Source organism: Saccopteryx bilineata, chromosome 3 (genome assembly GCF_036850765.1).
Source record: "Saccopteryx bilineata isolate mSacBil1 chromosome 3, mSacBil1_pri_phased_curated, whole genome shotgun sequence".
In the NCBI taxonomy this organism is placed as follows: domain Eukaryota; kingdom Metazoa; phylum Chordata; class Mammalia; order Chiroptera; family Emballonuridae; genus Saccopteryx; species Saccopteryx bilineata.
In genome coordinates this window covers 23,510,130-23,535,557 of record NC_089492.1, presented here as the reverse complement: position 1 = coordinate 23,535,557, position 25,428 = coordinate 23,510,130, and the positions used below count along the sequence as shown (strand labels likewise).

The 25,428-nt window shown below is 34.2% G+C and overlaps 1 protein-coding gene across 3 annotated transcripts in view; it reads right to left on the bottom strand.

The window, feature by feature from the left end:
• The window catches only part of CSMD3 (CUB and Sushi multiple domains 3), a 1,246,722-nt gene that overhangs the window by 48,662 nt on the left and 1,172,632 nt on the right, over window positions 1-25,428 (bottom strand). For all 3 annotated transcript variants that reach the window (XM_066265798.1, XM_066265799.1, XM_066265800.1), the window contains 6 exons: window positions 22,552-22,725; window positions 19,426-19,599; window positions 18,459-18,644; window positions 16,336-16,509; window positions 12,595-12,777; window positions 6,971-7,147 (listed from right to left, as the gene is read on the bottom strand). In XM_066265798.1, the coding sequence (XP_066121895.1) occupies window positions 6,971-7,147; window positions 12,595-12,777; window positions 16,336-16,509; window positions 18,459-18,644; window positions 19,426-19,599; window positions 22,552-22,725 (1,068 nt within the window). The remainder of the gene's footprint in view (window positions 1-6,970; window positions 7,148-12,594; window positions 12,778-16,335; window positions 16,510-18,458; window positions 18,645-19,425; window positions 19,600-22,551; window positions 22,726-25,428) is intronic.

Genomic DNA, 25,428 nt, shown 5'->3' with positions numbered 1-25,428 from the left:
CATAGTGCCCAAAGATAGTAAGTTCTGTGTAAATGATTTTTTATTAACTGAATCTATAAGTAGTCCAATTATATTATAAACCCACAGGTCTCTCTTTCATTTTAACTTTTTATAGATTAAAAAATATATTGCTGTAAGTAAAAAAATAAAATTATATTCTAAAAAATTGGATCACTCCTCTGATTTTCACTGCACAGGAAGAAATAATTGCCTATGGACAACTAGCCCAGGAAAACATTGCAAGTGGTCAAAATGTAATCTTTTTATTTATTTTTCCTAAAGTGAGAAGCAGAGAGGCAGAGAGACTCCCGCATGCTCCTAACCAGGATCCACCAGGCATGTCCACTTGGGGCGATGACCTGTCCATCTGGGGTGTTGCTCTGTTGCAACTGTAGCCATTTTAGTGCCTGAGGTAGAAGCCATGGAGCTATCCCCAGCGCCCAAGCCAACTTTGCTCCAATGCAGCTTTGGCTGTGGGAGGGGAAGAGAGAAAGATAGAGAGAAGCAGAGGGGGAGGGGTGGAGAAGCAGATGGGTGCTTCTCCTGTGTGCCCTGACTAGGAATCAAACCTGGGGCATCCACACACCAGGCTGATGCTCCACCACTGAGCCAACCAGCCAGGACAATTTAATCATTTAAAAATTGGAAAATCCAAAGAGAATTTAATTATTTATATTTTACTTCCATCATGCCATTGTAAGTTGTAATTTATTCAGCTATATTTCAAGGGCTTTATTAATTGCTTCAAAGGTCTCAATTATCTTATAGTCAAATCACCCTTATATTGAAACATCTATCATATCATCAATCTTGTTACTTTTTTTTGTTTTTCCAATGATATTGTCTTAATTCCAACAGGCTTCACTGCTTGCTAATGAATATATATGTGATTCAACAGTATTCAGTTTATTTTCTTTGACTCATTATATTAAAATATTTCATCTCTTGCAAGATTTTTATATTTATTATTAATTTATATATTTGCAATATGTGTTTGGGCATTCATCTTGAGACAGGCAACAAAACTACTAAAGACATAGAGAGCATATTTTAAGCAGAAAGTACTGTTAAACAAAAACAAATATTACAAGTGGTCAGCTCAATAAGAAATTATATAACACTGCATAACTCAAATTGGTAAATACAGAGAGATTTGAAAAAAAATAGAGGAATAAATTCTAATTTAATAAAACAGTTCCATATGCATAATAAGCAATGGCTTATATTTATATCATATCAGATATACTTGACCCCTGTAGTATTGACAGGAAACAAAAAGGGGGAAATACAAAAGAAGAAAATCAAATGAACTTGAGAACATTGTATCTTGAGTCAAACAGACTTGGGTTCCAAACTTCAGAGCCTACAGGTACTAGCTGTGCTACCACGGGGAGGAAAGTTCTGTCTTCTCTGTAAGATACATTTCTTTCAGTGTGAAGTAGAAAAGATAATAATATATACTTCACAGATTTGTTATTAGAATAAAGAAAAGAATATATGTAAAGTAGTTAGCACAAATTCTAACAAGTGGTAAACACAGATATTATTCTTTATGATTAAAATCGGTTACAATTTCAATGAAAAAAAAACAAAAAAGGTTTGTTTTCAGTAGGATTTCAAAAACTGCTATCAGGGCCCTGGCCGGTTGGCTCAGCGGTAGAGCGTCGGCCTAGCGTGTGGAGGACCCGGGTTCGATTCCCGGCCAGGGCACACAGGAGAAGCGCCCATTTGCTTCTCCACCCCTCCGCCGCGCTTTCCTCTCTGTCTCTCTCTTCCCCTCCCGCAGCCAAGGCTCCATTGGAACAAAGATGGCCCGGGTGCTGGGATGGCTCTGTGGCCTCTGCCCCAGGCGCTAGAGTGGCTCTGGTCGCAACATGGCGACGCCCAGGATGGGCAGATTATCGCCCCCTGGTGGGCAGAGCGTCGCCCCTGGTGGGCGTGCCGGGTGGATCCCGGTCGGGCGCATGCGAGAGTCTGTCTGACTGTCTCTCCCCATTTCCAGCTTCAGAAAAAATGAAAAAAAAAAAAAAAAAAAAAACTGCTATCAGGGCTTTGGTTTGGAAATTTAGTTTAGGTTACTTTAAATTTTTTATAATTAAATTAATTCATTTCAAATTCATATTAGGTCCCTCGATAGAGAAACAGAAAAAAAAATAGTGCGTAGAAAAGGCAGTAAAATTAAATAAAAATCTATTTAAATTTTTTAAATTTGAATTTAACCTTCCCTCTATGTAATAACACTAAATGTTTAAGTTCATCCATTTATTTTAGCAGTGAGCTCTGCCAAAAATCAGTAAGACAATTAAATTATTTAGTGTCTCAGTTTCCTTATCAACACATGTGAGTCAGTAATGATTCTATCAATCATATGTTTAAATTAACTTCCTCTTCAAATTAATGAGAAGGACTCTGAAACAAATTGGTTTCAGAGTTCTAATTCAAATTGATCACCACGTATAAGCATTATCAGTATATTAGAATCTTTAACTACAGTAGTTTAGTCTATTTTAATTGCCACCAAAACTTCACTCTGTGCTCTCTTTCTGGTGATCATTTTGTATTTGCTTTTGGTTTAGGTGGCTCCTAGGGTGTTTGCACTTTTTTTTTTTTACCTATGAAGTCAACTGTAACACATTTTCAGTTTTTAGTTTAATAACATTCATCATTTAAAAGCTAATTCTTGAAACACATTACTCAGCACAATAGTTGTCCTTGGAGAATTGACCAAAAAATCCCCCACTTCCTTTATATTTTCATATGTTGTCATTTATTTTTAAGTGAGAGGAGGGGAAATAGGCAACCCTCGTCTGGGGCCACCGTTCGAATTAACTGAGCTATCCTTAACACCCGGGGGCTGAGATACAAGCCAATTGAGCCACTGGCTGCACTAGGGTAAGAGAGAGAGAAAGTGGAGAGGAAGGGGGGAGAAGCAGATGGTCCTTTCTCATGTGTGCCCTGACTGGGAATCAAATTCAGGATATATGCCTGCCAGGCTGATGCTCTATCCACTGAGACAACCAGCCAGGCCTGTACGCAATTTTTCTTACAGTGAGTGATTTTTAACATGACTTAAAATTCCTAATGAAAAATAAATATGATTTAATTTTTAAAATAATGTAATTTTATGCCAAGAATTGGGATATTTTTATTCATTTATCTTTACTAAAATTGGAAAATATATTAAATAAAATACTTTAGTATTTATATGCGTGATTAAATAAAACCATTTTTCATATTGTGAAGAAAAGATATGTTACTCAAAAGATTTCTTTTACACAGAATATACTATTTCCGTCTTTTCAATAAGTCTATTTTAAGAATATACTATTAAAACTAAGTGGTTTGCTATCTATAAATTTACAAACTCCTCTGCAAGTACTTTAAAATTGAGTGAAATTTTAAGTCACAGATACTAAAGATAAATTAAAATTTATATGAGATATTTGAGTCAGTCAACAACTACCTACTGAGTCACCCTTAAGTGTTACATGCTGTGTGCCACCCTAGGAAGTCATTGAGACAAACAGATCTGGCTAGCAATGCCCTGTGAACTTTATGGGTTAGCATATAGGTAATTGCTAGAAGAGTTATATGGTATAAAGAGATCGTTATTAGCTGAAAGGTATATGAGAAAAGAGTGTCCTGAAAAGGCTGTTGCCAAATGTGTGTCATCTCAGCTGATACTTATAAAGTAGAAGTACAAATTTTAAGCCTCAGATGAGTGAGTTTGTGGTATGTAAACAGCAAAGCCAATTTGTTCATTGTAAAACTGTTCAGTCTTGCAAGATTGAGACATTTGGAACTCAAATAGAAGAACTTATTTCCTTCTCGATGGAGAAATAGAGAAAACTCTATTCTCTATTTGAAACAACAGCAACAAAATAATACAATATTAAACAAATAAAAAATAACAATGAAATTAAAAAAAAAAACAGGTTTCTAAAGGCAGCAAAGCATAGTGACCCTTGAGTGACAGGAAACAAATGAGATGAGTCGTAAAATGGCCATATCTTACTGCTTTAAGAGAGTTTCCAGGCTGTAGCAGAGGGAGGAGGAACCCATACAGAGCCCAGCTAACTCCATGAATTGAAACGATGTATTGTATCAGAGTCAGAAGAAAATAAAATGGAGTTCGTGAGACAGTACCAGAGAGGACATGCACAGAAAGACATCTCTGGACATCCAGGGAGACAACTCCTGTGTTCAGCAGAATACTGGCTGCCTGTGAGGAAACTGCCTAAGGTGAGGTAAAGAGCTACCAGAAGATGAGATTTGGCTGCATTTGGTGCTGAAACAGGACCAGAAATGTTACCATATTTCCCCATGTATAAGACCCACCTTTTTTTTGAAAAATTTGGGGTCTAAAAACTGGGTGCGTCTTATACAGTGGTTGTAGTTTTTTTTACTTGCATTTCCCACTTTTTCACACTTGTTATTGTGCTCATTGTTGAAGACAGCGATTTGTCATCAGACACAGATGAGGACAAGCTAATGGATGGGAGTTTTGACAGTGATGAGCAGTTGTATGAATTATATGATGAATAAAACTTGAGTTCAATAACTTTATGTCATGCATTTTTTTTCAAATTTCAGGCCCCAAAATTAAGGTGTGTCTTATATATGAGGAAATACGGTACTTGTTACTGATCCCATCAACAACTGGAAAATGTTTTGCTATTATGTTATAGATTTGACTGCTATGTCTATTAAGTGCTTATTTCAACAGCCTCTTAACCATAGGAGATTCACTTGAGACACTTATTCAGGATATACAAATACCCACAAAGAATTTAAAAGAAAAAAAAAAAAAGGAAAAAACATGGTTCATCACCCCACACATAGAACAAAGTCTGGATTGTCAGTTACATTTCTGAGAGTCACTAGGTTAGCCAAGGGTTGCTCTAACTCAGAGGTAGTCAACCTGGTCCCTACCGCCCACTAATGGGCATTCCAGCTTTCATGGTGGGCAGTAGCGGAGCAACCAAAGTATAAATAAAGAGATAGATTAAACTATAGTAAGTTGTTTTATAAAGATTTATTCTGCCAAACAGTGAAAATCCGACATAAAGCACTTGGTAAGTGATTATTATTATATGCTTTAACTTGCTGTAACTCTGCTTTATAAATTTTATAAAGTAAAGTTACTTACTTACTTTATAAACCACCATTTCTGTGGAACCAGTGGGTGGTTAGAAAATTTTACTACTAACAGAGATACAAAAGTGGGTGGTAGGTATAAAAAGGTTGACTACCCCTGTCCCTGGCATTGTCAAGAGCAACTGTTGACCCTCCTAGAATCACATGTTACATAAGCCTAATGATTTTTTAGGTCCTGGAAGCAATAGGTTCCTCATTTACAAATTTTACTTAAGCCCATTTAAATTGTTATTCACCAACTGGCCTACTTTTGAGGCCCCTACAGCAAAAGTACAGGAGATCCTTGGGTTACGACCCATAGTTCCATTCTTACAACAGTGACGTAACCTGAATTTTGTTATAAGGTGACACACATCCTAGCCTAACTCACTTACCTATCCTAACACAGTTGTAAAATCATAATCTAAAAGATAAAAACACAACTAAGCCACAGAAAAAGGAAAAGGACAGAAATATACTGTACTGCACACTGTACTATAGTAACAAGAAAATGACAAAAAATTAATGTAAAGTAAAGCACGTAACGGTGTAAGCCTAAACCAGGAGTCCCCAAACGTTTTACACAGGGGGCCAGTTCACTATCCCTCAGACCATTGGAGGGCTGGACTATAAAAAAAAACAAAACTATGAACAAATTCCTATGCACATTGCACATATCTTATTTTAAAGTAAAAAAACAAAGTGGGAACAAATACAATATGACCCACTTCTGGAGCCCTGATACGAGCGTCCCACATCACTGGAAGTATCTATAGTCCTATGTACATGAGTACACCGCACTTTGCGGCACCGCCACATAACAGTACTCCAGTACGCCACATAAGCATCCTGTGCTCCTCTCACTGACCGCCAATAAAAGAGGTGCCCCTTCCGGAAGTGTGGTGGGGGCTGGATAAATGGCCTCAGGGGGCCGCATGTGGCCCGAAGGCCATAGTTTGGGGACCCCTGGCCTAAACACTGACATCTCAATTTTTTAAAGTTTTTATAGGAGTGTCGTAAGCTCGAAATGTTATATGTCAAGACTTTCTTAAACCAAGGACTCCCGTATATGTAACTTTTCCAAGTTGCGATACATACGGCAACCCTTTTCATCTCTCAGTTCCTTTCACTGTTGAGACTTAACAACTTCACAAGACTCCTAAAGTCTCTCAACACATCCTACAGAGCTCTTCTTATACAAAAAACTCCATCATTTACATGATTCTACTAAAGTTCTCTTAAATAAATATGTGATTATGATTTTCCAATGAATGTATTATTTTTTGTGAAGTAAATTTCATTTTCTTCCATACATAAGCATTAATTTATATACAGGAATATTAAAATAAATTTAAAAAGTCTTTAGGTGAATAATATTATTATAATATAAGCTCTCTAGAACACCATATACTTTTTAAACATAGCATGAAAGCAAATCAGCTATCAGGAATTCCTGTGATGGTATAAGAACCCATTCATAATCAGTATGTTTTTTAAAAAAACAGGTCAATTATTGGTATGTGTTAGATTGGCAAAATAAAATAGCATTCTTTGAATTAATCTTTAATACAGCTGATAATTTATCTTTACTTTGAAAATATTTCTAAATTTTATTTGATAGCACTGATTTTCTATGATCCCTTTTTCCTCTGCTACATGATCCTTAAAGTCACAGTCTAACTATAACACTGTCATCTTTTAATCTTTTGAAAGACAATAAAAATATCCAAAACCTGTATTGTTTGATTAATTACAAAATATACATATACATGAATATAGTCAAAATAATTTTCACATAAGTAGTGATGTTTCAAAATATTAAGAAGAAACATACTTGTACAGTTTGGCAAAGTTCCAGACCATGTCCCATTGGCTGTGCACTGTCTAACTGATGGCCCCGTCAGGACATATCCCTCCATACAGGAATAAATAATCGAACTGGAAAATGTTGTGCCATCGATCCGAAAGACTTTTCCATTGGCTGTTGTTCCTGGGTTACCACACTGTACAGCTATTTAAAAAAAAATAGTTAAGAGTAAGATAAAAATAGTGCAATCAGAAATCCTCTCACAAAAAGTTAACGACTGAAATTTTTTATCCAAACTATCCAAAGGAGCTATAAAATCCTCTGAAATAAGCACTGAATTATCTTTTTTTTTCCTTAAATGAGAAGTGGGAAGGCAGAGAGACAGACTCCTGTATGGGCCCCAACTGGGATTCACCCTGCAAGCCCCCTATGGAGCGATCGATGCTTTGCCCATCTGGGGCTGTTGCTCCATTGCTCAGCAAATGAGCTATTTTAGCACCTGAGGAGAGGCTGTGGAGCCATCCTCAGTGCCTGGGGACAACTTGCTCCAACAGAGCCATGGCTGCAGGAGGACAAGAGAGAATAGAGAGAAGGGAAAGGGGAAGGAGAAGCAGATGGTCATTCTCCTTTGTGCCTTGACTGGGAATCAAACCCAGGACATTCAAATGCCAGGCAGATGCTCTACCATTGAGCCAACCAGCCAAGGCCAAGCATTGAATTATCTCTTAAAATGGTTGATATTTAAGATGAATTTATATTGATTTTTATTAGTTTAATTACTGGAATATAAATTGTACCACTGTTTTTTTAAAGTTTTTATTTTTGTTAGTAGCTATGGTAAAAACTTTACAAAGTAATTACTCAAGAGTACTATCTTTGTGTACCACAAAATCCTTCAAGGAATAAATATATTATACAAAAGCTTCTGCTTAAAAAGCTACTGCTATAATGTAAAATGAAAAAATATGTAACAATAAGATACAGCAAAGATTTGTTATAATTATACTTCTAAAAGGACAAATATAAATAAACAATTTAAATATGTTAAGTATTCATGCATATTTTTATTTATATACGTATGTGTGATTTGCATTAAAATTTTATCTTATTTCTGGACTGAGGAATAAACAATATAAAATAAGTGAAAATAAATTCTAGACATAGTTTTCATTAAATTTTCTATCTATCACAAACAAGAATTACAAATATGATGCCTTATATGATTAACCACTCTGTATTATGTTTATTTGCCATCAATGCCATAGAAAATATCATAAAAGCAAGCCTATGTCAAGTGTAATACTAAATTTTGTTGCAATAAGAATTTAAAGCTCTCTTCATGGATATAAAGTGTAATTATAGTTTCAGAAAACACCATCTATATCACTTACTGCATCTTAAATATTTAATTGTGCCTATCCTTTATAGTGGTGCTAAATATTTCTGTATGTGTGTGTAGACACAGGAGACTTACACATTTGATACAGTTACAACAAGATTAAACTCTAGGTAATATTTTCAAGAGAACCTATGATACATTAAATTATTTTTTATTTCTGTTGTCCAGAGTAATTACCCTTCTCCATGTTCATTAGCACCTGCCTAAAATAACAATCTAGTTTTATTTATTCATGTGTCATGATCCATAGTCTTATACAACTCTCCAAAAATTTGAAAAACATCATCGTTGTTTTAAAATAAATGTCAGGTGATTTGCAATTTGAAATAGGATCCAGGCTGAGTCAATTCTTTTACACAATTAAAATTAAGACCTTCTCTACTTAGTATAGTTTACAGATATGGACAAATCACACTGTTATTTCAGTCTCCTGTTTCTAATTCCTTCATACTTAATACATACATTTTTCTCACCCAGAGCATTATTTGAATTAAACACAAGTAAAATTATCCTAAAATGAAAAGAGGTAAATGTGTCACCTATCATGAGTGAGGGCTGAAAGCTCTGTGGACACAGTGAAGAGAAGCAGCAACTTCTTTGCCTCTGTAATGAGGACAGTTGGGAGAAGTTGGGTTGGTACCTGTGAGCATAGCCCCACTAATGTTTAATATTAGCTGACAAAGCTATCTCACCTAGAAAGAGTCATTTCTCAGCTTTCAAAGGACATAATCTAAAGTAAATGAAATTTTACATTCATTGATAACTTACTATGAGGGCCACAACTTTTCAAGTAGTTTTAAACCTCACAACAAATGCTATGAGTTGATATTACTATCAACACCATTTCTTGGTTGGAAACTGAGGAACAGAGAAAATAAGTAACTTGTTCAAGGTTCAGAGCTAGTTAATGGCACATTGCATCTAGTACAAGTTTCTCAGTAAGATTGTGATAGCATATAAAGAGTATTGGATTTTATTCAGGCTAGGAAATGGCTTAAACATAATATATTTTTATCAAGTGATTATTTTTTTGTGTCAGATACATTATAGAAAGAGTATTTTAAATGTTTGCCTTATAGGTTGCTAGATATAATTTTTAAATTACAGTATCATTTTTTCTTTTTATCAAGGTGATTTCTCTAAAAAGTAAAAAAATAAATGGAAGCATAAGGAAGAAATTAAAGATCACTTATAAGTCCACTGAGATAACTTCATCAAATATTTATATATATGTATGTGAAAATGTATATATAAATATGAATATATATTCATTTTGATGTTTATTTCAGGCACTGTGCAAAACAGTACACAATAATGGAATATTATAATTTTTAAAAATAAAACTACACTATACATAATATTTTATAATTTTATTTTTCTTTCTTAACATAACAACTAGGACATCTTACTTTTATAAAGTTCACCAGCTGGATATGCATAGTTCACCTATATGTATATTCAAAATTTACTTAACCAATCACCCATTGAGATACACACGATTTTATTTTTTAAAACATTTTTGGTTATAATACACTTTAGCTTATTTATAAAACTGGGCACATTGATCCTATTTTTAAGATAAGTTTCTGAGAGTGAAATTTTACACAATTTTAACTTTTGAAAAAGATTTTGAATTTTGTTAAAAATATACCAATTTAACAAAGATATTATCACAAGATGCACTTGGATCAATAGTGTAAAAGTTTGTTTGTTCTCATACATCCTCTCCAATACCATGTGCAATCACTGGTAAAAACCTTGTCAGCTTGTCAAAAAAGGCTGCTTTCCTTATATTTTTGTGATATTTTTTAAAATTAAGATATTTAACTCATTCATTTATTATTATTTTTTCCACGTGTTTTGTCCATCACATTATAGAAAAGTTTTTATATTTTATGGTAAATTACTAGAGTAATATGTATAACATTATAGAACATCTTTGAATAAGGAGAATAAAAATACTTCAAATTTTACCACTCTGTTCTCTTAATAATTTTTGTATACTACTTTTTATATTTCCCCTCAAATGAATATCATTATCCATGATTGTAAGAGTGTACAACTTTTAACCTTATTTTTTATTTTATTTTAATTTTTTTAATTTTTCTGAAGCTGGAAACGGGGAGAGACAGACTCCCGCATGTGCCCGACCTGGATCCACCCTGCATGCCCACCAGGGGGCGACGCTCTGCCCACCAGGGAACGATGCTCTGCCCCCCAGGGCGTCGCTCTGTCACGTCAGGACCAGAGCCACTCTAGCGCCTGGGGCAGAGGCCAAGGAGCCATCCCCAGCGCCCGGGCCATCTTTGCTTCAATGGAGCCTCAGCTGCAGGAGGGGAAGAGAGAGACAGAGAGGAAGGAGAGGGGGAGGGGTGGAGAAGCAGATGGGCGCCTCTCCTGTGTGCCCTGGCCGGAATTGAACCCCGGACTTATGCACACCAGGCCGACGCTCTACCACTGAGCCAACCAGCCAGGGCCAACCTTATTTTTTAACAATGTTATAAATGTTTTACAATTTCTCATATTGCTCCATGACAATTATTCTAATATTTTATTGAATATACACTGTTATATCATATAAATACAAATTGCTTATGTAATATTATTCCTAGTATTGTTAAATTACTTCCTGCTCTTGTTTGTCTTAACCAATTTAAAATAAAAGTTGCATCATTACTATCATGTGCTTTCTCTTTTAAAAGTATTGATTAATTTACTTTTATTAATTTTAAAGAGAGGAAGAGAGAGAGAGAGCGAGAGACAGGAACATTAATCTGTTCCTGCATGTGCCCTGACTGGGGATCGAACTGGCAACCTCTGTGCTTCAGAATGATGCTTTAGCCAACTGAGTTATCTGGCAAAGGCTCTTTTATGTGTCTTTTTAAATATTTTAATTTTCTTTAGGGAAGAAGTCTTCAAAAGCCCAGTAAATAAAACAAAACCATATATACAAATATATATATATACATATTGTCAATTACTATAAATATAACAACAATACCTTAGCATTGTTTTAAAGTTTTAGTTTTGCTGCACATACATAACATTTTTATATTAAAACAGGTAGAAAATGATGTTTAATTCTAATGTTCTGATTAGTAGTTATGCTGAATATTTTTCAGTAGGTTGCATTGTGGGATTTTTTTGCTTTTCTGTTTTTTCCATTGAATTTCTCTGTCCATTCATCTAGTAGAATCTGTTTTTCTAAATGATTTGTATGATTTTCATTTATGAGAAAATTGTTAATTCTGTACATTTTTTAAAAACCCCTTGATCTATTTTATCTATAAGGTGCATACTAACAAGGTTGCATTTCATCTAAAACTACTTTGTTTGAGTCATAAAACAATCAGTTAAGTCTTACTGTCTTTTGCTCAACAACTTTGTTCATCAACTCTCTTCCCTGTAATAGCAACTGAGTTGTAAAGCTCTCTGAATTAAGATTATGAAATTTGGTCCATTTAAAAATAGATAGCTATCTTTCTTAGAATATGGACCCTAATTTTAAACACAATAAAAAGCTTCTAAAATATAAACAATCAAAAACTTGTCAAGAAATTCCGTTAAGAATTATTTCCTATTTTTAGAACCAATACATTTGACATAATATTAAGAAAGTTTCAAAAATGCCTTTGCAAGATAGTGTTTGCACTAAAATTATCTTGAAAAGAACAATTGGAAGTATTAGATAATTTTCCAGCCACGTTTGATTTTCTAGCCAATCTTATAAAGATGTAAACATGTTAACTCTGAATCAACAGAACAATGAACAATTTTACTCAAATACCCTACATTTTAAAAATTCTAATTACAAGCAATGTAATCTATATAAAAAAATCTTATTTATATTTAGGCATTTTTTATATCTTTCCATTTCTGTAAACCTAAAAACTAAAACTTGAGCTAGTGCTGATGTAAGAACAACCCGTTTTTCCCCATGATAGCGTCCACAATAAAGCACCGTGATAAACGGGGGAAAAAACCTTTTTAACAAATATTTTTAACTTTTCCAATCCAGATGTTTGTTAAGATATTATCCATGTTTGTATATAAATGGCCTATGAAAGATATTTTTTATAATTATTTCCTGTAATATGTGGGATGCTGTCAATAAAACTGGAATAGTACTCTTTTTATCCCGTGGTTGGAAACAAAAACATTTATAACAGTAATTTCACTAGTACTAACAAATAAAATTAGAATACGCATTAAATTCCAAGAATTTCTAGATGTTTAACTTCTGCTTGTTTACCTTTGCATTCTGGCTGCCTGCCAGTCCAGCTGCCATTGGCTAAACACGTTCTTTCTTCTGAACCATGAAGGATATAACCAGTGTCACAAGCAAAATGGACAGAACTTTGGGTTCTGAAATCGCTTTCCTGTCTAGAACCATGACCAGGGGTACCTGGATCACCACACGTACCAGAAGCATCACCTGCAATTCAGTACGGTACAAGTTAATTTATTTCAATAAGCATTTATTATATTTATGATTTAGTCTAATATTCATACAGGCATTTTTTGTGTGTGTGTGCATGTTGCTTTTAGCATAAGTTTACTATGTCAAACCACAATTCATATTTCACATCTGAGTCCAGTCATAAGAAAAAACCTAAATAAAAAAATAGTTTCACATTGATACGTGAAGACACATGTAGCCCCATGTTCATTGCAGCACTGTTCACAGTGGCCAAGACATGGAAACAACCAAAAAGCCCTTCAATAGAAGACTGGATAAAGAAGATGTGGCACATATACACTATGGAATACTACTCAGCCATAAGAAATGATGACATCAGATCATTTACAGCAAAATGGTGGGATCTTGATAATATTATAAGGAGTGAAATAAGCAAATCAGAAAAAAACAAGAACTACATGATTCCATACATTGGTGGAACATAAAAATGAGACTAAGAGACATGGACAAGAGTGTGGTGGTTACCAAGGGTGGGGGGGGAGGGAGGACATGGGAGGGAGGGAGGGAGAGAGTTAGGGGGAGGGGGAGGGGCACAGAGAAATAGATGGAGGGTGACGGAGGACAATCTGACTTTGGGCGAGGGGTTTGCAACATAATTTGATGACAAAATAACCTAGACATGTTTTCTTTGAATATATGTACCCTGAATTATTAATGTCATCCCATTACCATTAATAAAAATTTATTAAAAAAAAAATAGTTTCAGAGTATGGTTTATTTTCCTTATTAGTGATGTTTGGAACTATTACATGGGTTTAGGCCATTTCATTAGTATTTCCAGAATTGGATAAGAATCAAGTTACTGGAAAATTTATAACTGACATTTCTAAGGGCTTGTGTGGCAATGGGTTTGCAAAACCAAAATAAAAAAATAAATAAACTGGATTTGGGCCCTGGCTGGTGGCTCAGTAATGTCAGCCCAGCATACAGATATTTTAGGTTCAATTCCTGGTCAGGGTACATAGGAGAAGCAAACATCTGCTTTAATATCCTTCTTTCCCTCCCATAGCCAGTGGCTCAGTTGGTCTGAGTGCATCAGCCTCAGGTGCTAAAAATAGTTGATATTCGAGCATCAGCCCCAAATAAAGTTGTCGTGTAGAACTCAGCTGGAGCACATGTGGGAATCTGTCTCATTATCTCCCCTCTTCTCACTTAAAACAAAACAAAACAAAACTGAATTTGATAATTTGCATATTTCCTTCTACTAAAAATCTTTTCTGTTGTTATTAATTAAATTAGAATTTTGATGTGCTTGAAAAATGGAAATGTTACAATACAGTATTTTCTTTATGCCAAAATTTCACCCCCTAATTTTCTCTACTAATGTCTATTACCCAAGATAAATGAACTGCATAAATCTCATACATAAAATATAAAAATAAATTGGAAATAATCAATGGTTAGAAATGCTTACTTAAGTTATTAATAAGGATTTTGTTCATGACCAGGTGTTCACCTTTCGATTTAACTGTTAAGAACTTAGTTAGTCCCATTATCATATCTTAAATAATTCAAGTCAAAGTTGCCACAGTATTAGTATCATATATATTAAGGGAGAAAGAGGAAGGAGGATTGCATAAGCATTGAAAATGCTCTCTTTCGGCCCTGGCCATTTGGCTCAGTGGTAGAGCTTCGGCCTGGCGTGCTGGAGTACCGGGTTCAATTCCTGGCCAGGGCACACAGGAGAAGTGCCCATCTGCTTCTCCACCCCTCCCCCTCTCTTTCCTCTCTGTCTCTTTCTTCCCCTCCCGCAGCTGAGGCTCCATTGGAGCAAAGTTGGCCTGGGCGCTGAGGATGGCTCCATGGCCTCTGCCTCAGGCACTAGAATGGCTCTGGTCACAACAGAGCAATGCCCCAGATGGGCAGAGCATTGACCTCTGATGGGCATGCCAGGTGGATCCTGGTCGGGCGCATGTGGGAGTCTGTCTGACTGCCTCCCTGATTCCAACTTCAGAAAAATACAAAAAAGAAAGAAAGAAAGAAAGAAAGAAAGAAAGAAAGAAAGAAAGAAAGAAAGAAAGAAAGAAAGAAAGAAAGAAAGAAAGAAGAAAGAAAGAAAGAAAGAAAGAAAGAAAGAAAGAAAGAAAGAAAGAAAGAAAGAAAATGTTCTCTTTCTGTCTATATGCCTCCTTTTCACATGCCCTGTATATTTGAAATCCTTTGTCACACTTCATTTTCATGAAATGTAATATTAACAACCCCACAAAATTTCAAATATTTCACCTTTAAATATTTGTGTACAATTTATCTTTGCTATTCAGTAGCAGTTTCCAAATTCATCAGGGTGTGTGTGTGTGTACATTTATATGTATTTATGTTTAATCAGATATCTAATGGCTTTTAAAGTCTATGAATTAAATTTGAAGTCCCATGAAGTTATTTCATAGAGATTAAACCACTAGTAACAAGGAGATTCTGAAATAAGTAACCATTTAACAACATTTACACCTAAATGTAAAGTAATATAAAACAACTCATAATAAGTGTCCAGCATGCTTTCCAGAGATATAAAATAACATAAAGATAATGGACAATATATAAATAGAACAACAGGCAGAGAAACAAATAGAACAGGCAGTATCAAATTGGGAGACATCACAGATCCAACGCTTAAATGATATTTTGAAGAAAAGCATTAAATAGCTCAAAACAAACTTATCAAATACTTTGTGAACAATATACTAGTTAGAAATATCCTTAATATTCCCTTAATCTAAGCTATTAATAACAGAGCACTCTAGGGTTAAAAAGACTCAGAAGATATGTGCTGCCAACTAATCACAAAGAAAGTTAGGAAAGATAGATATTTTTCATAAAACTAGGCTTAGTTTAATTCACAACATTTAATTTATGACTTTACTGTATTTTCCCACTGATATGTGAGAGAGGTAAGTGGAGGAAAGAAGAGAGAGAAAGAGAGAGAGAGAGAGAAGCAGCAACTTGTTGTTTCACTCAGTTGTGTACTCATTGATTACTTCTCGCAGGTGTCCTGACCAGGGGTTGAACCTGCAACTTCTAGCACACTAGTTCAACATGTCACCCACTGAGCCACCCAGCCAGGGTCTAAGACTTTATTTTAAAATATGCTACTGTGTAATCAATTGTTTAGAAAGCTTACTAGACATGGATTCTAACAGACAATCACTGAAATAACATTGTCCTCTAGGAAAACTTTTATTTGGTATCTGCTAAAATAGAACAGCTATGTAAACTGTTCACCATTTAAATGAGCATAAGTACTTCACACAGAGTAGCATTCTAAAACCAGTTAATTCTTAACATTAGCCATCACACAGTTCAAAATATTTTTCTGTAATTTACCATTTACTAGATTAGTATTAATTTATGTTCTGAATTTATATTACCTTAAGAAGTATTCCACTAAGTAAATAATGTTATAGCTTCTCTCATACTTTTACACAACAAATTTAGTGTTTTATCTCTTTGGTGTATATATTTCTAATAATAATAATGGAATTTCCAAAACACATCACCCAATTTTCCCAGTGGTACCTGAACAATGAGGTTGTGATCCACTCCAATGGCCATTTAATTGGCAAGTTCTTGATGAATGGCCTAGAAGGGTCCGCTTTCCTGTGCAGGAATAGTGAACCGTGGACCCAAATGTATACTTCTCACCAGACAGGACTACATTAGGAGGAACGCCAGGGTGTCCACAGTCAATCACTACAATACATAATTATTGAATATAAAATTTTTTTATATCTCCTATCGAACAGCCTGCACCAAATTTTTACAGAATAAATCAAAAGTAAATTATCTGTTCCAATATAGACAACATCCAGAAATCAAACACCTATGTGAAGCCTATCTGTTTAAAAAATAAATGAAAGTTGCAGTTATAGGTGCATTGTGTTAACCTACTCACCCTAAGCGTAAGTTTAACAGTAACACTGTAAGTAAGCATAAATGACTAAGTTAGAATGCATGAGGGTGGTGAGCATGTGTTCATGCATATGTAAATGAGTTCAAAGTACACATGTGCCTAGACAAGAATGTGCAAGTTAAGGAGAAGAATAATGTGGATGGCCCAAATGAAGACAGAGGATGTGAACAGGATTCAAAATGAGCCCATGCAGAAATTAAAAGGGAAGAACTTTGAGAGTGAAAGACAAACAGTAAACAGGGATCTGTGACACACAATCTAATAGGTAGTTTAGAAAATTCTAATCCTAGTCATTGATAAATAAATTATGCTGTACAAAGAAAATACTCAGTTGCTTGTTAACCAAAACACTGCTGGGCATAGCAAAAGCAGATGTGAACATATGGTAAAGTTTTCTTTATAACCTGCACATAGAGTGGGAACTTACTGCGTGCCTCCTTTTAAATGTAACTTGAAAAAATATTGAGCACAATAAGACTAGAGTTTTAAATAGTACACAAAAGGACATAAACTTAGTAAATTCCTTAAGAACTTAGCACATTGCCAGGGAGAATTATATGAAATAAAGAGAGGCATAAACATATGGGCACTATGAAAATCTGAAGCTTATGTTTACGTGTTCTACAAAAGATTTTAACTTTAATGTAATAGCCACATAAAGCTAAGGAACTAAATTAGTCAACTATTAGACCAGTCAGTATACAATAAGAAAGTCAAACAGATTTTAAGCAAGGAATCAAGAACTGACTTAATTATTTGCATAGAATCTGAAATTTAATAGACATTGCATAAAATTGGTTTTTATCAGTGCAGAATGATGTTACAATTTTTTTAAATACCACCCATGAACTTGAAGAAAGTACCACCAAATAAAACATGATCATAAAATAATTTTATAATTGAAAAATTAAACATAACCAAAAAATTATATAATGATTTCACAACACATTAGTCCTTCAACCTATAAAGTTCTTTTCCTATCATGCCCAGATTCACCATCTCTTTGAGAAATGTAGCAATTGTTTCAATTGACTGAATTCCTAGTATTCATGTTCACATCTCCATGTCTTCACATAATTTTTATTTACTTTGGTTAACCTAATTCTTATTATGCATGTCGATTATATGTGTACGTACTATAATTTATCTCATTTATATTTTATACATAATTATTTATATCCAACATAACATTTAACAAAATACACTCACTAAGTGTTCACTGACTTGAAATATGATATATATTAACACTTACTGCATTTATATGTGTATTGTCTGACTATGATAAATATTTATCATTGATACGTTTTAAGTAACACTTTTGTTTAAATAAACTATTCTAAAGCTCTGGTGACTGTTTACAATAAGACTAATATTGCCTTAAATAAAATTTGAAATAGTACTACAAAAGATAATCAAAATGTAGTCATTCTAAGATAGTCATATGGTCTGTTTTACATATTCTATCTGCTCTATCAAGGTTCAACATCAAAGCATGATAAAGAAATATTCAGCATATTGCTATTAATAAGAATGACATCTGGGCATTGCATTGGTAGAATATAGGAAAGTGTGGTTTCAAAACAATAAAACAATAAAATCAAAAATCAAAATAAAATAATAATTTTAAAAAATCCTTCTGAAGTGTCACTCCAGCTATTTTACAAGACAATAAACAACCATGTCACTTACATGGCATTTTCTCAAGGAAGAATTCACATTATCTACTTACTGATACATTCTGGTAAAGGTTTGTCCCACTGTCCATTTGGTTGACATATCAGAACTGAAGATCCAAATAAAAAATATCCAGGGTTGCAGTCATAAAATACAACAGTACCATAGGTGAAATTTCCATGTTCTATTTTACTTTCTCTTTTGGAATTGGCTGGGATTCCCGGATCAGAACAGTTCACCACTAAACAAATGACAAATTTTGAAAGGTATGTTTAAAATACATATATCTACATAGATTTCCACATAATAAAATTAGAAATTTCATTTCAAAGGCAAGTTAAAGAATCCAAAAATAAAATTAATACATTGACTATTAAACATAAAGTAAAATCTGTGTGGTTGAAAATATAGGAAAAAAATAAACTTTTTGAAAAATTTTTTGAATAGTATCTCCTTAAACATTATGCTGAGTACAGATTTTAAAAATGACGCCTTAAAAACTATAGTTAAACCATAAAAAATATGAAGATTATAATGATTTGGTTGTATTTTGTCAGACAATTTGAAGTATACCATACTTTGCAAAATGGAAAAACAGCAACAAATTCTCTTAATCTTCTATGCAGAAAACAATAAATAAACGTCAATGCAGGTGGCGTGGTAGTTCAGGCCACAAACATATTTTCCAAAAATATGAAGAAAATAAATATCAAAGGTAAGTTCTATTAATTAAAGCAAATCAGAGGTAAAACAATCTTAATGACTTTTTATATGCAGTCATAAAATAAGTACAAGATAATAGAGCAGTTAAAAAAATCTGCCAGTTTTAAATTAAAAAAATAAGTTAAGAATTTATCACAAAGCAAAACATTGCTAATAGGATGACATCAACATTATATCTTTATGTTTGATTAGCCAAAAACTTTCCACTGTTCTGCCAAAGCTGTTTCAAATGCAATCATCTCTGTTTACACAGGTGCACTATTACCATGCTCTGAACTTGAAGATAATAAGATTTTTACCTTTGCACACTGGTGGAGGATGGCTCCACTGTCTATTGGCCTGGCACTGTGCCTTCGTTGGCCCTTGCATAAGATATCCAATATTGCAAGAGAAGGTTACCACATCGTTAAAGTTGAATCCATTTCCACTTGTTCTTCCATAAATTGGACTACCAGGGTGACCACAGCTGACAGCTAAGAGCAGTAAGTGGAGCAGGGGAAGCACAAAACAAGATCTGGTTATGAGTAATCACATGGCAGTTATCCTTAATCATTCAAACAATATAAAAAGAGAATTGTAAAAATATATCTAAAGTATTTTTACTAAAGCAAAGGTTCAATTTAGGAGGCTGAAATAATTTAATATAATAGGAATAATATACTAATAAGTAGACAATTATTTACAATTGTGATAATTTTATGCAAGTGGTATATAGATGTTTACAGTTTTGTGGTACCTTTTAATTTTATTTTGTTTCCGATACTCAAAAATCTGGGAATGACTGAAGTTGATGTCACTGGTTAGCAGCAGAAGGAATAAAACTGAGCCAATTTTCCATTTCCAGGTACAAGTTGAAAGATGCTTGAATGTGGTTTTTTGTATTTAACTTTGAAATTATTTATTTTAATATTAATACAGTCAATTTTTTAAAATAATAGATTACTAAGCAAAGGTGTATTTTAAGAACAATTTAATGTGACTATACAAAATGGACAAGAAAAAATTACGCTGAATTAGAACCCTTACTGGTTTATTTTCTTCAAAAATGATATTGGATAATTTAACACTTTTGTTTGTAAATAATAGTATCAATTAGGTATAGAATTTAAATCCTTCCAGGGTTACAGTTCTGTTCCAGACTTTACGTAGTGCCGGCTTTTCCCAAACACCGCATTTCCATGAACTGTTTCTTCGCACCATCTCCCTCCATTAGTCAGAGCAACTCCAGTAATGTCCTTCATAATTGGGCGCAGTGAAAGACCACAGTCACTTTTATACTTTCGAAATGACCCAAGAGCAATTATTCTTCAGCTGATTGTTAATGTCATCCTACTCATTTGGAAATTTAACTGCATCTTATTCTTGCTAAAATTATCAATAAAGAAACCAGTTTTACCCCAAGGGCCAATTTTCACTTATAGTCTCAATTATTCAACAAGAAAAACAGTGGTATTGGTTAGCTCTGCTTGAATATAAATGAAGAGGGAAAATCTAGGAAAGGCCTAAGCATAACACTGTAGTCATTAAGTCATCAGATATTCTGTGTGTGTGTGTGTTTGTGTGTATGCACATGTGAGTGCAAATGCACACATACCTCTTAGACAAGAAATTTGCATTGTTAACTATATGCTATATTGTCGTATTTGGTCTTAACACACCATACATTTCTGTTGATTTGCTAAAAGTTAATAATGAAATTTATGCATATGGATATAATTAGTTACAGAATAAATTAAATATTTTCTGTGAAGCCACACTAAAAGTCCCCTGCATAATTTATTTGAAGCCTTCAAAATCTCTGTTGTATGATCCTATGATGTTATAATTACAACATATTTGCAGTTTTTATTCTCATAGTCTAACATCAGTTTGTTTTATATCATGGAGATAAGACATTCAGCTATCTTTGTTCCTTTTTATTGAATTTATTGAGGTGACACTGGTTAACAACACTTTATAGCTTTCAGTTGAACAATTCTACAACACATATTTGTACACTATATCATGTGTTCACCACCCCAGGTCAAGTTTGTCCATCACAATGTATCCCTATCCTCCTCCATCTCCCTCAACTCCCTGCCCCCACCTGGCAATCACCACACTGTTGTCTACATCCATGAACTTTTCTCTCTTTTTGCCCTTTATTGCTAACATCAGTTTTAATGTAAATATAAGTACTTGGAAATGGAAACAATGAAGAGAAAAAAATTAAAAACACATTGATAATTGACTTTCAGGCTCAAAATAAGATAGATTACAATGTGACACACTATGTTCTGCTGGAGATTCAGTGGAGGAAGAAAAGTGAAAGAATTTTCAATATTCAACTCTATTCTGATTTTGGTGAACAGCCATAATAAATGCACAACGGGCAAATCTATATCATGCATGTGGCAACCACAAAGCACAGCAGGTACATTTAAAGAATAATGATAAGAATTTATAACTTTAAAATCAATTTTTCTCTGCATGTGTAAAACTTAAAATATCCAATAGATATTTGTTGAATAAGTGAATTAGTATAGTAAAACACTTCCAAAATTACATATGGATATACAATTTTCTGTGAGTTTTATAATACCAGAGTGCTTGAAAACACACTTAGATAAATTTTAAATATTTTATAATCTATTATGACAAAATATTATAATTACAGTAGCTGCATATATGTAATCTTGATGTATTTAAGAATATTATAGATTTTGAAGAACAAAGGGGCCATAATGATAACACTTTTAACCATTCACTTCATATATAAGGGAATTAGGGCCTCGAGAAATTAAATGACTTGAATTAACTCATGTAATTATCAGTGGAACTGAAATGAAAACAATGGTTTTCCATGTCATGTCAGATGACTGCCTCCCCACACTAATTTTTCTTCATAAGAATATGATTTTTATGTGACAGCTATAGCATCATAATTATAGTAAAAAGAATGTATCCAAAGTATTTTCTACTATAAAAAGTTACACAGTATTACTTCACAACAATATTGAAGCTATTGTACAGTGGTCTCAAGAAATTAAAATTTTTATAACGAAAATTTGTCATGAATGTGCCTTGATAGGAATACACATTTATACATACTATATATTTATATTTAAATACTAGAATAGCTGAATTTAATTTGTCTGTATGATAACCATGAATAACAGACATTTTATTAATTTCTTGCACTTTTATAGTAGATGGTTTTAAATAATTCTGAATACACCTCATTTCAAGGATTAGGGCCCAGCAGTATAAAAAAATGAATTGTGAGATTTAGATTATGTCTTTGGTTTAAATATAAATGTATATATATTTACATATTACATACACTTGTATATATGTTGTATACTTATATATCTTACCTAAGAAAAAAATTACTGGTAAACGAATGAGAACAGAGGTCTCTAATTACTTCTACCATGCTTACTTACGCACACAGGATGGGAGCTGACCAGACCAGTTGTGATCTTGTTGACATATTCTCACTGAAGAACCAATCAATCGAAAACCAGGATTACATTGGTAGACAACTGTGTCTCTGTATCCATAATTTTCTCCAATGACTTGACCATTTACAATAAGTTCTGGAACTCCACAGTGACCCGCTGAAATGGATCAGAAAGTAATATTTTTAATATTGTGATCAACACTTTATTTGTGCATCTATACACAATGCAACATTATTAAACTTCTAACATTTACTTAGAAACATGCCACAAATAATGGATATATGCTTATATAACATAAGATAGCATATTTCCCCATGTACAAGATGTGTTTTTTTTTGAAAAATTTGGGGTCTAAAAATTGAGTGTTTTATACAGTGGTTATAGTTTTTTTTTTTTACTTGCATTTCCTGCTTTTTCATGCTTGTTTTTGCACTCATTGTTGAAGACAACAATTCATCATAATATACAGATAAGGACAAGTTAATGGATGGGAGTTTTGACAGTGATGAGTTGAACGACTTTTATGATGAATAAAACTTGATTGAGTTCAATAACTTTATGAAATACATTTTTTTTCAAATTTTGGGCCACCAAATTAAGGTGCGTCTTATACATGCGGAAATACGTGTACTTGCTAAAAATGCCAAGTATTAGGGAATTAAAAAGAAAAACACATACTTCCAATAACATTTGGGTCTAGAAAAAAATTACAATTTCAATCTGGATAAAAATTAAAATGTAATATCAAAATTTGACAAATACAGATAAAGTAGTGCTTAGTGGGAAAATTTAAACATTAAGTGATTTTATTAGAAAGGGAGATATGTAGATTCCACTTTAAGAAGAGGAAAAAGGGCCCTGGCCGGTTGGCTCAGCAGTAGAACGTCAGCCTGGTGTGTAGAAGTCCTGGGTTTGATTCCCGGTCAGGGCACATAGGAGAAATGACCATCCACTTCTCCTCCCTTTCTCCTCCTTTCTCTCTAACTCTCTCTCTCTCCCACTCCCACTGCCATGGCTCAAACTGTTCCAGCAAGTTGGCCTCAGGTGATGAGGATGGCTCCATGGCCTCACCTCAGGTGATAAAATTGCTCGGTTGCTGAGCAACAGCGCAACAGCCCCAAATGGACAGAGCATCACCTGGCAGGGGGTTTGCTGAGTGGATCCCAATCGGGGCACATGCAGGAGTCTGTCTTTCTCCCTGCCTCTTCATTAATTTAAAAAAAAAAAGTAAGAGGAAAAAAAGTAGTAAAATAAATAAATAAAATAAAATAAAATAAAATAAAGCCAAAGTAAGTAGATGTTAGATTAAAGGTAGTTTAAGCAATCAAGAAAATTAAGAATAGGAAAACTGTGAAGAATATCATCTAAACTAAAAATGTTTTCCTTAAAAACAGTAACAAAGTTTTAAAACTTCCAGCTAAATTTATCAACACAAATTAAGAGAACAAAATTACTAGTAACAGGAATGAATGAAGTGATATCACTAGAGGCTTATAGAAAATAAAACCATAAGTAAACAAAAAGAAAGGCTTTACGGCAATACATTTAAAAGTTCAGAAGACCAATTCTTTGAAAATGACATCATATCATAATGAATACAAAATAAAATACAAAATTTGAGTAGTACTTTATCTATTAAAATAATGTTTATTCTTAAAACGCTTTCCATAAAAAAACACTATGGGTCAGACATTCTCACTGGTAAGGTCAATCATTTAAGTTAAAAAAAGAGGCCCTGGCCGGTTGGCTCAGCGGTAGAGCATCGGCCTGGTGTGCGGGGGACCTGGGTTCGATTCCCGGCCAGGGCACATAGGAGAGGCGCCCATTTGTTTCTCCACCACCCCCCTCCTTCCTCTCTCTTCCCCTCCCACAGCCGAGGCTCCATTGGAGCAAAGATGGCCTGGGCGCTGGGGATGGCTCCTTGGCCTCTGCCCCAGGCGCTAGAGTGGCTCTGGTCGAGGCCGAGCGACGCCCCGGAGGGGCAGAGCATTGCCCCCTGGTGGGCAGAGCATCGCCCATGGTGGGCGTGCCTGGTGGTTCCTGGTCGGGCGCATGCGGGAGTCTGTCTGACTGTCTCTCCCCGTTTCCAGCTTCAGAAAAATACAAAAAAAAAAAAAAAAGCGGCCATGGCCAGTTTGCTCAGTGGATAGAGCATCAGCCCAGTGTATGAATGTCCAGGTTCGAGTCCTGGTCAGGGTACAGAGGAGAAGAGACCATTTGCTTCTCTACCCTTTCCTCTTTCCCTTCTCTCACTCCCACCTCCCAGCTAGTGGCTTGATTGGTGCAAGCTTCAACCTCAGGCACTAAAAATAGCTCAGTTGATTTGAGCATGGGCCCCAGATGGGGTTTGCCAGGTGGATCCTGGTCTGGGTGTATACAGGAGTCTCTCTCTATCTCCATTCCTCTCACTTAAAAAAAAATCTTACACACACACTTTAAGTAGAGAAGAAAGAATCACTTCCTAATTGTTTTATGAGGTATGCCAAAATAGTAATCTTAGAAAAGACACATAAAAAACAAAAAACAAACAATGTCCTTTATGAACATAAACACAAAACCACTTAACAAAATTTCAGAAGATCAGTCTAGAAACATATAAATAATAATATAACATATTTGGGTTTATTCAGAAATGAACAATTGGTTTAATGTAGAAAATTAACCACTGTAATTTATCATATTGAGAGTAAAGTAGAAAATAATATATGATTATCTCAATAGATAAATAAAAAGCATCTGACAAAACTCAATACCCATACATAATGAGAACTAACAACTAATTAGGTATATTAGAAAATTTTTGAGTGATGAGAACAACAGAGATCTCTTTTGTTGTTAATTAGGCGACTTTTGGATCTC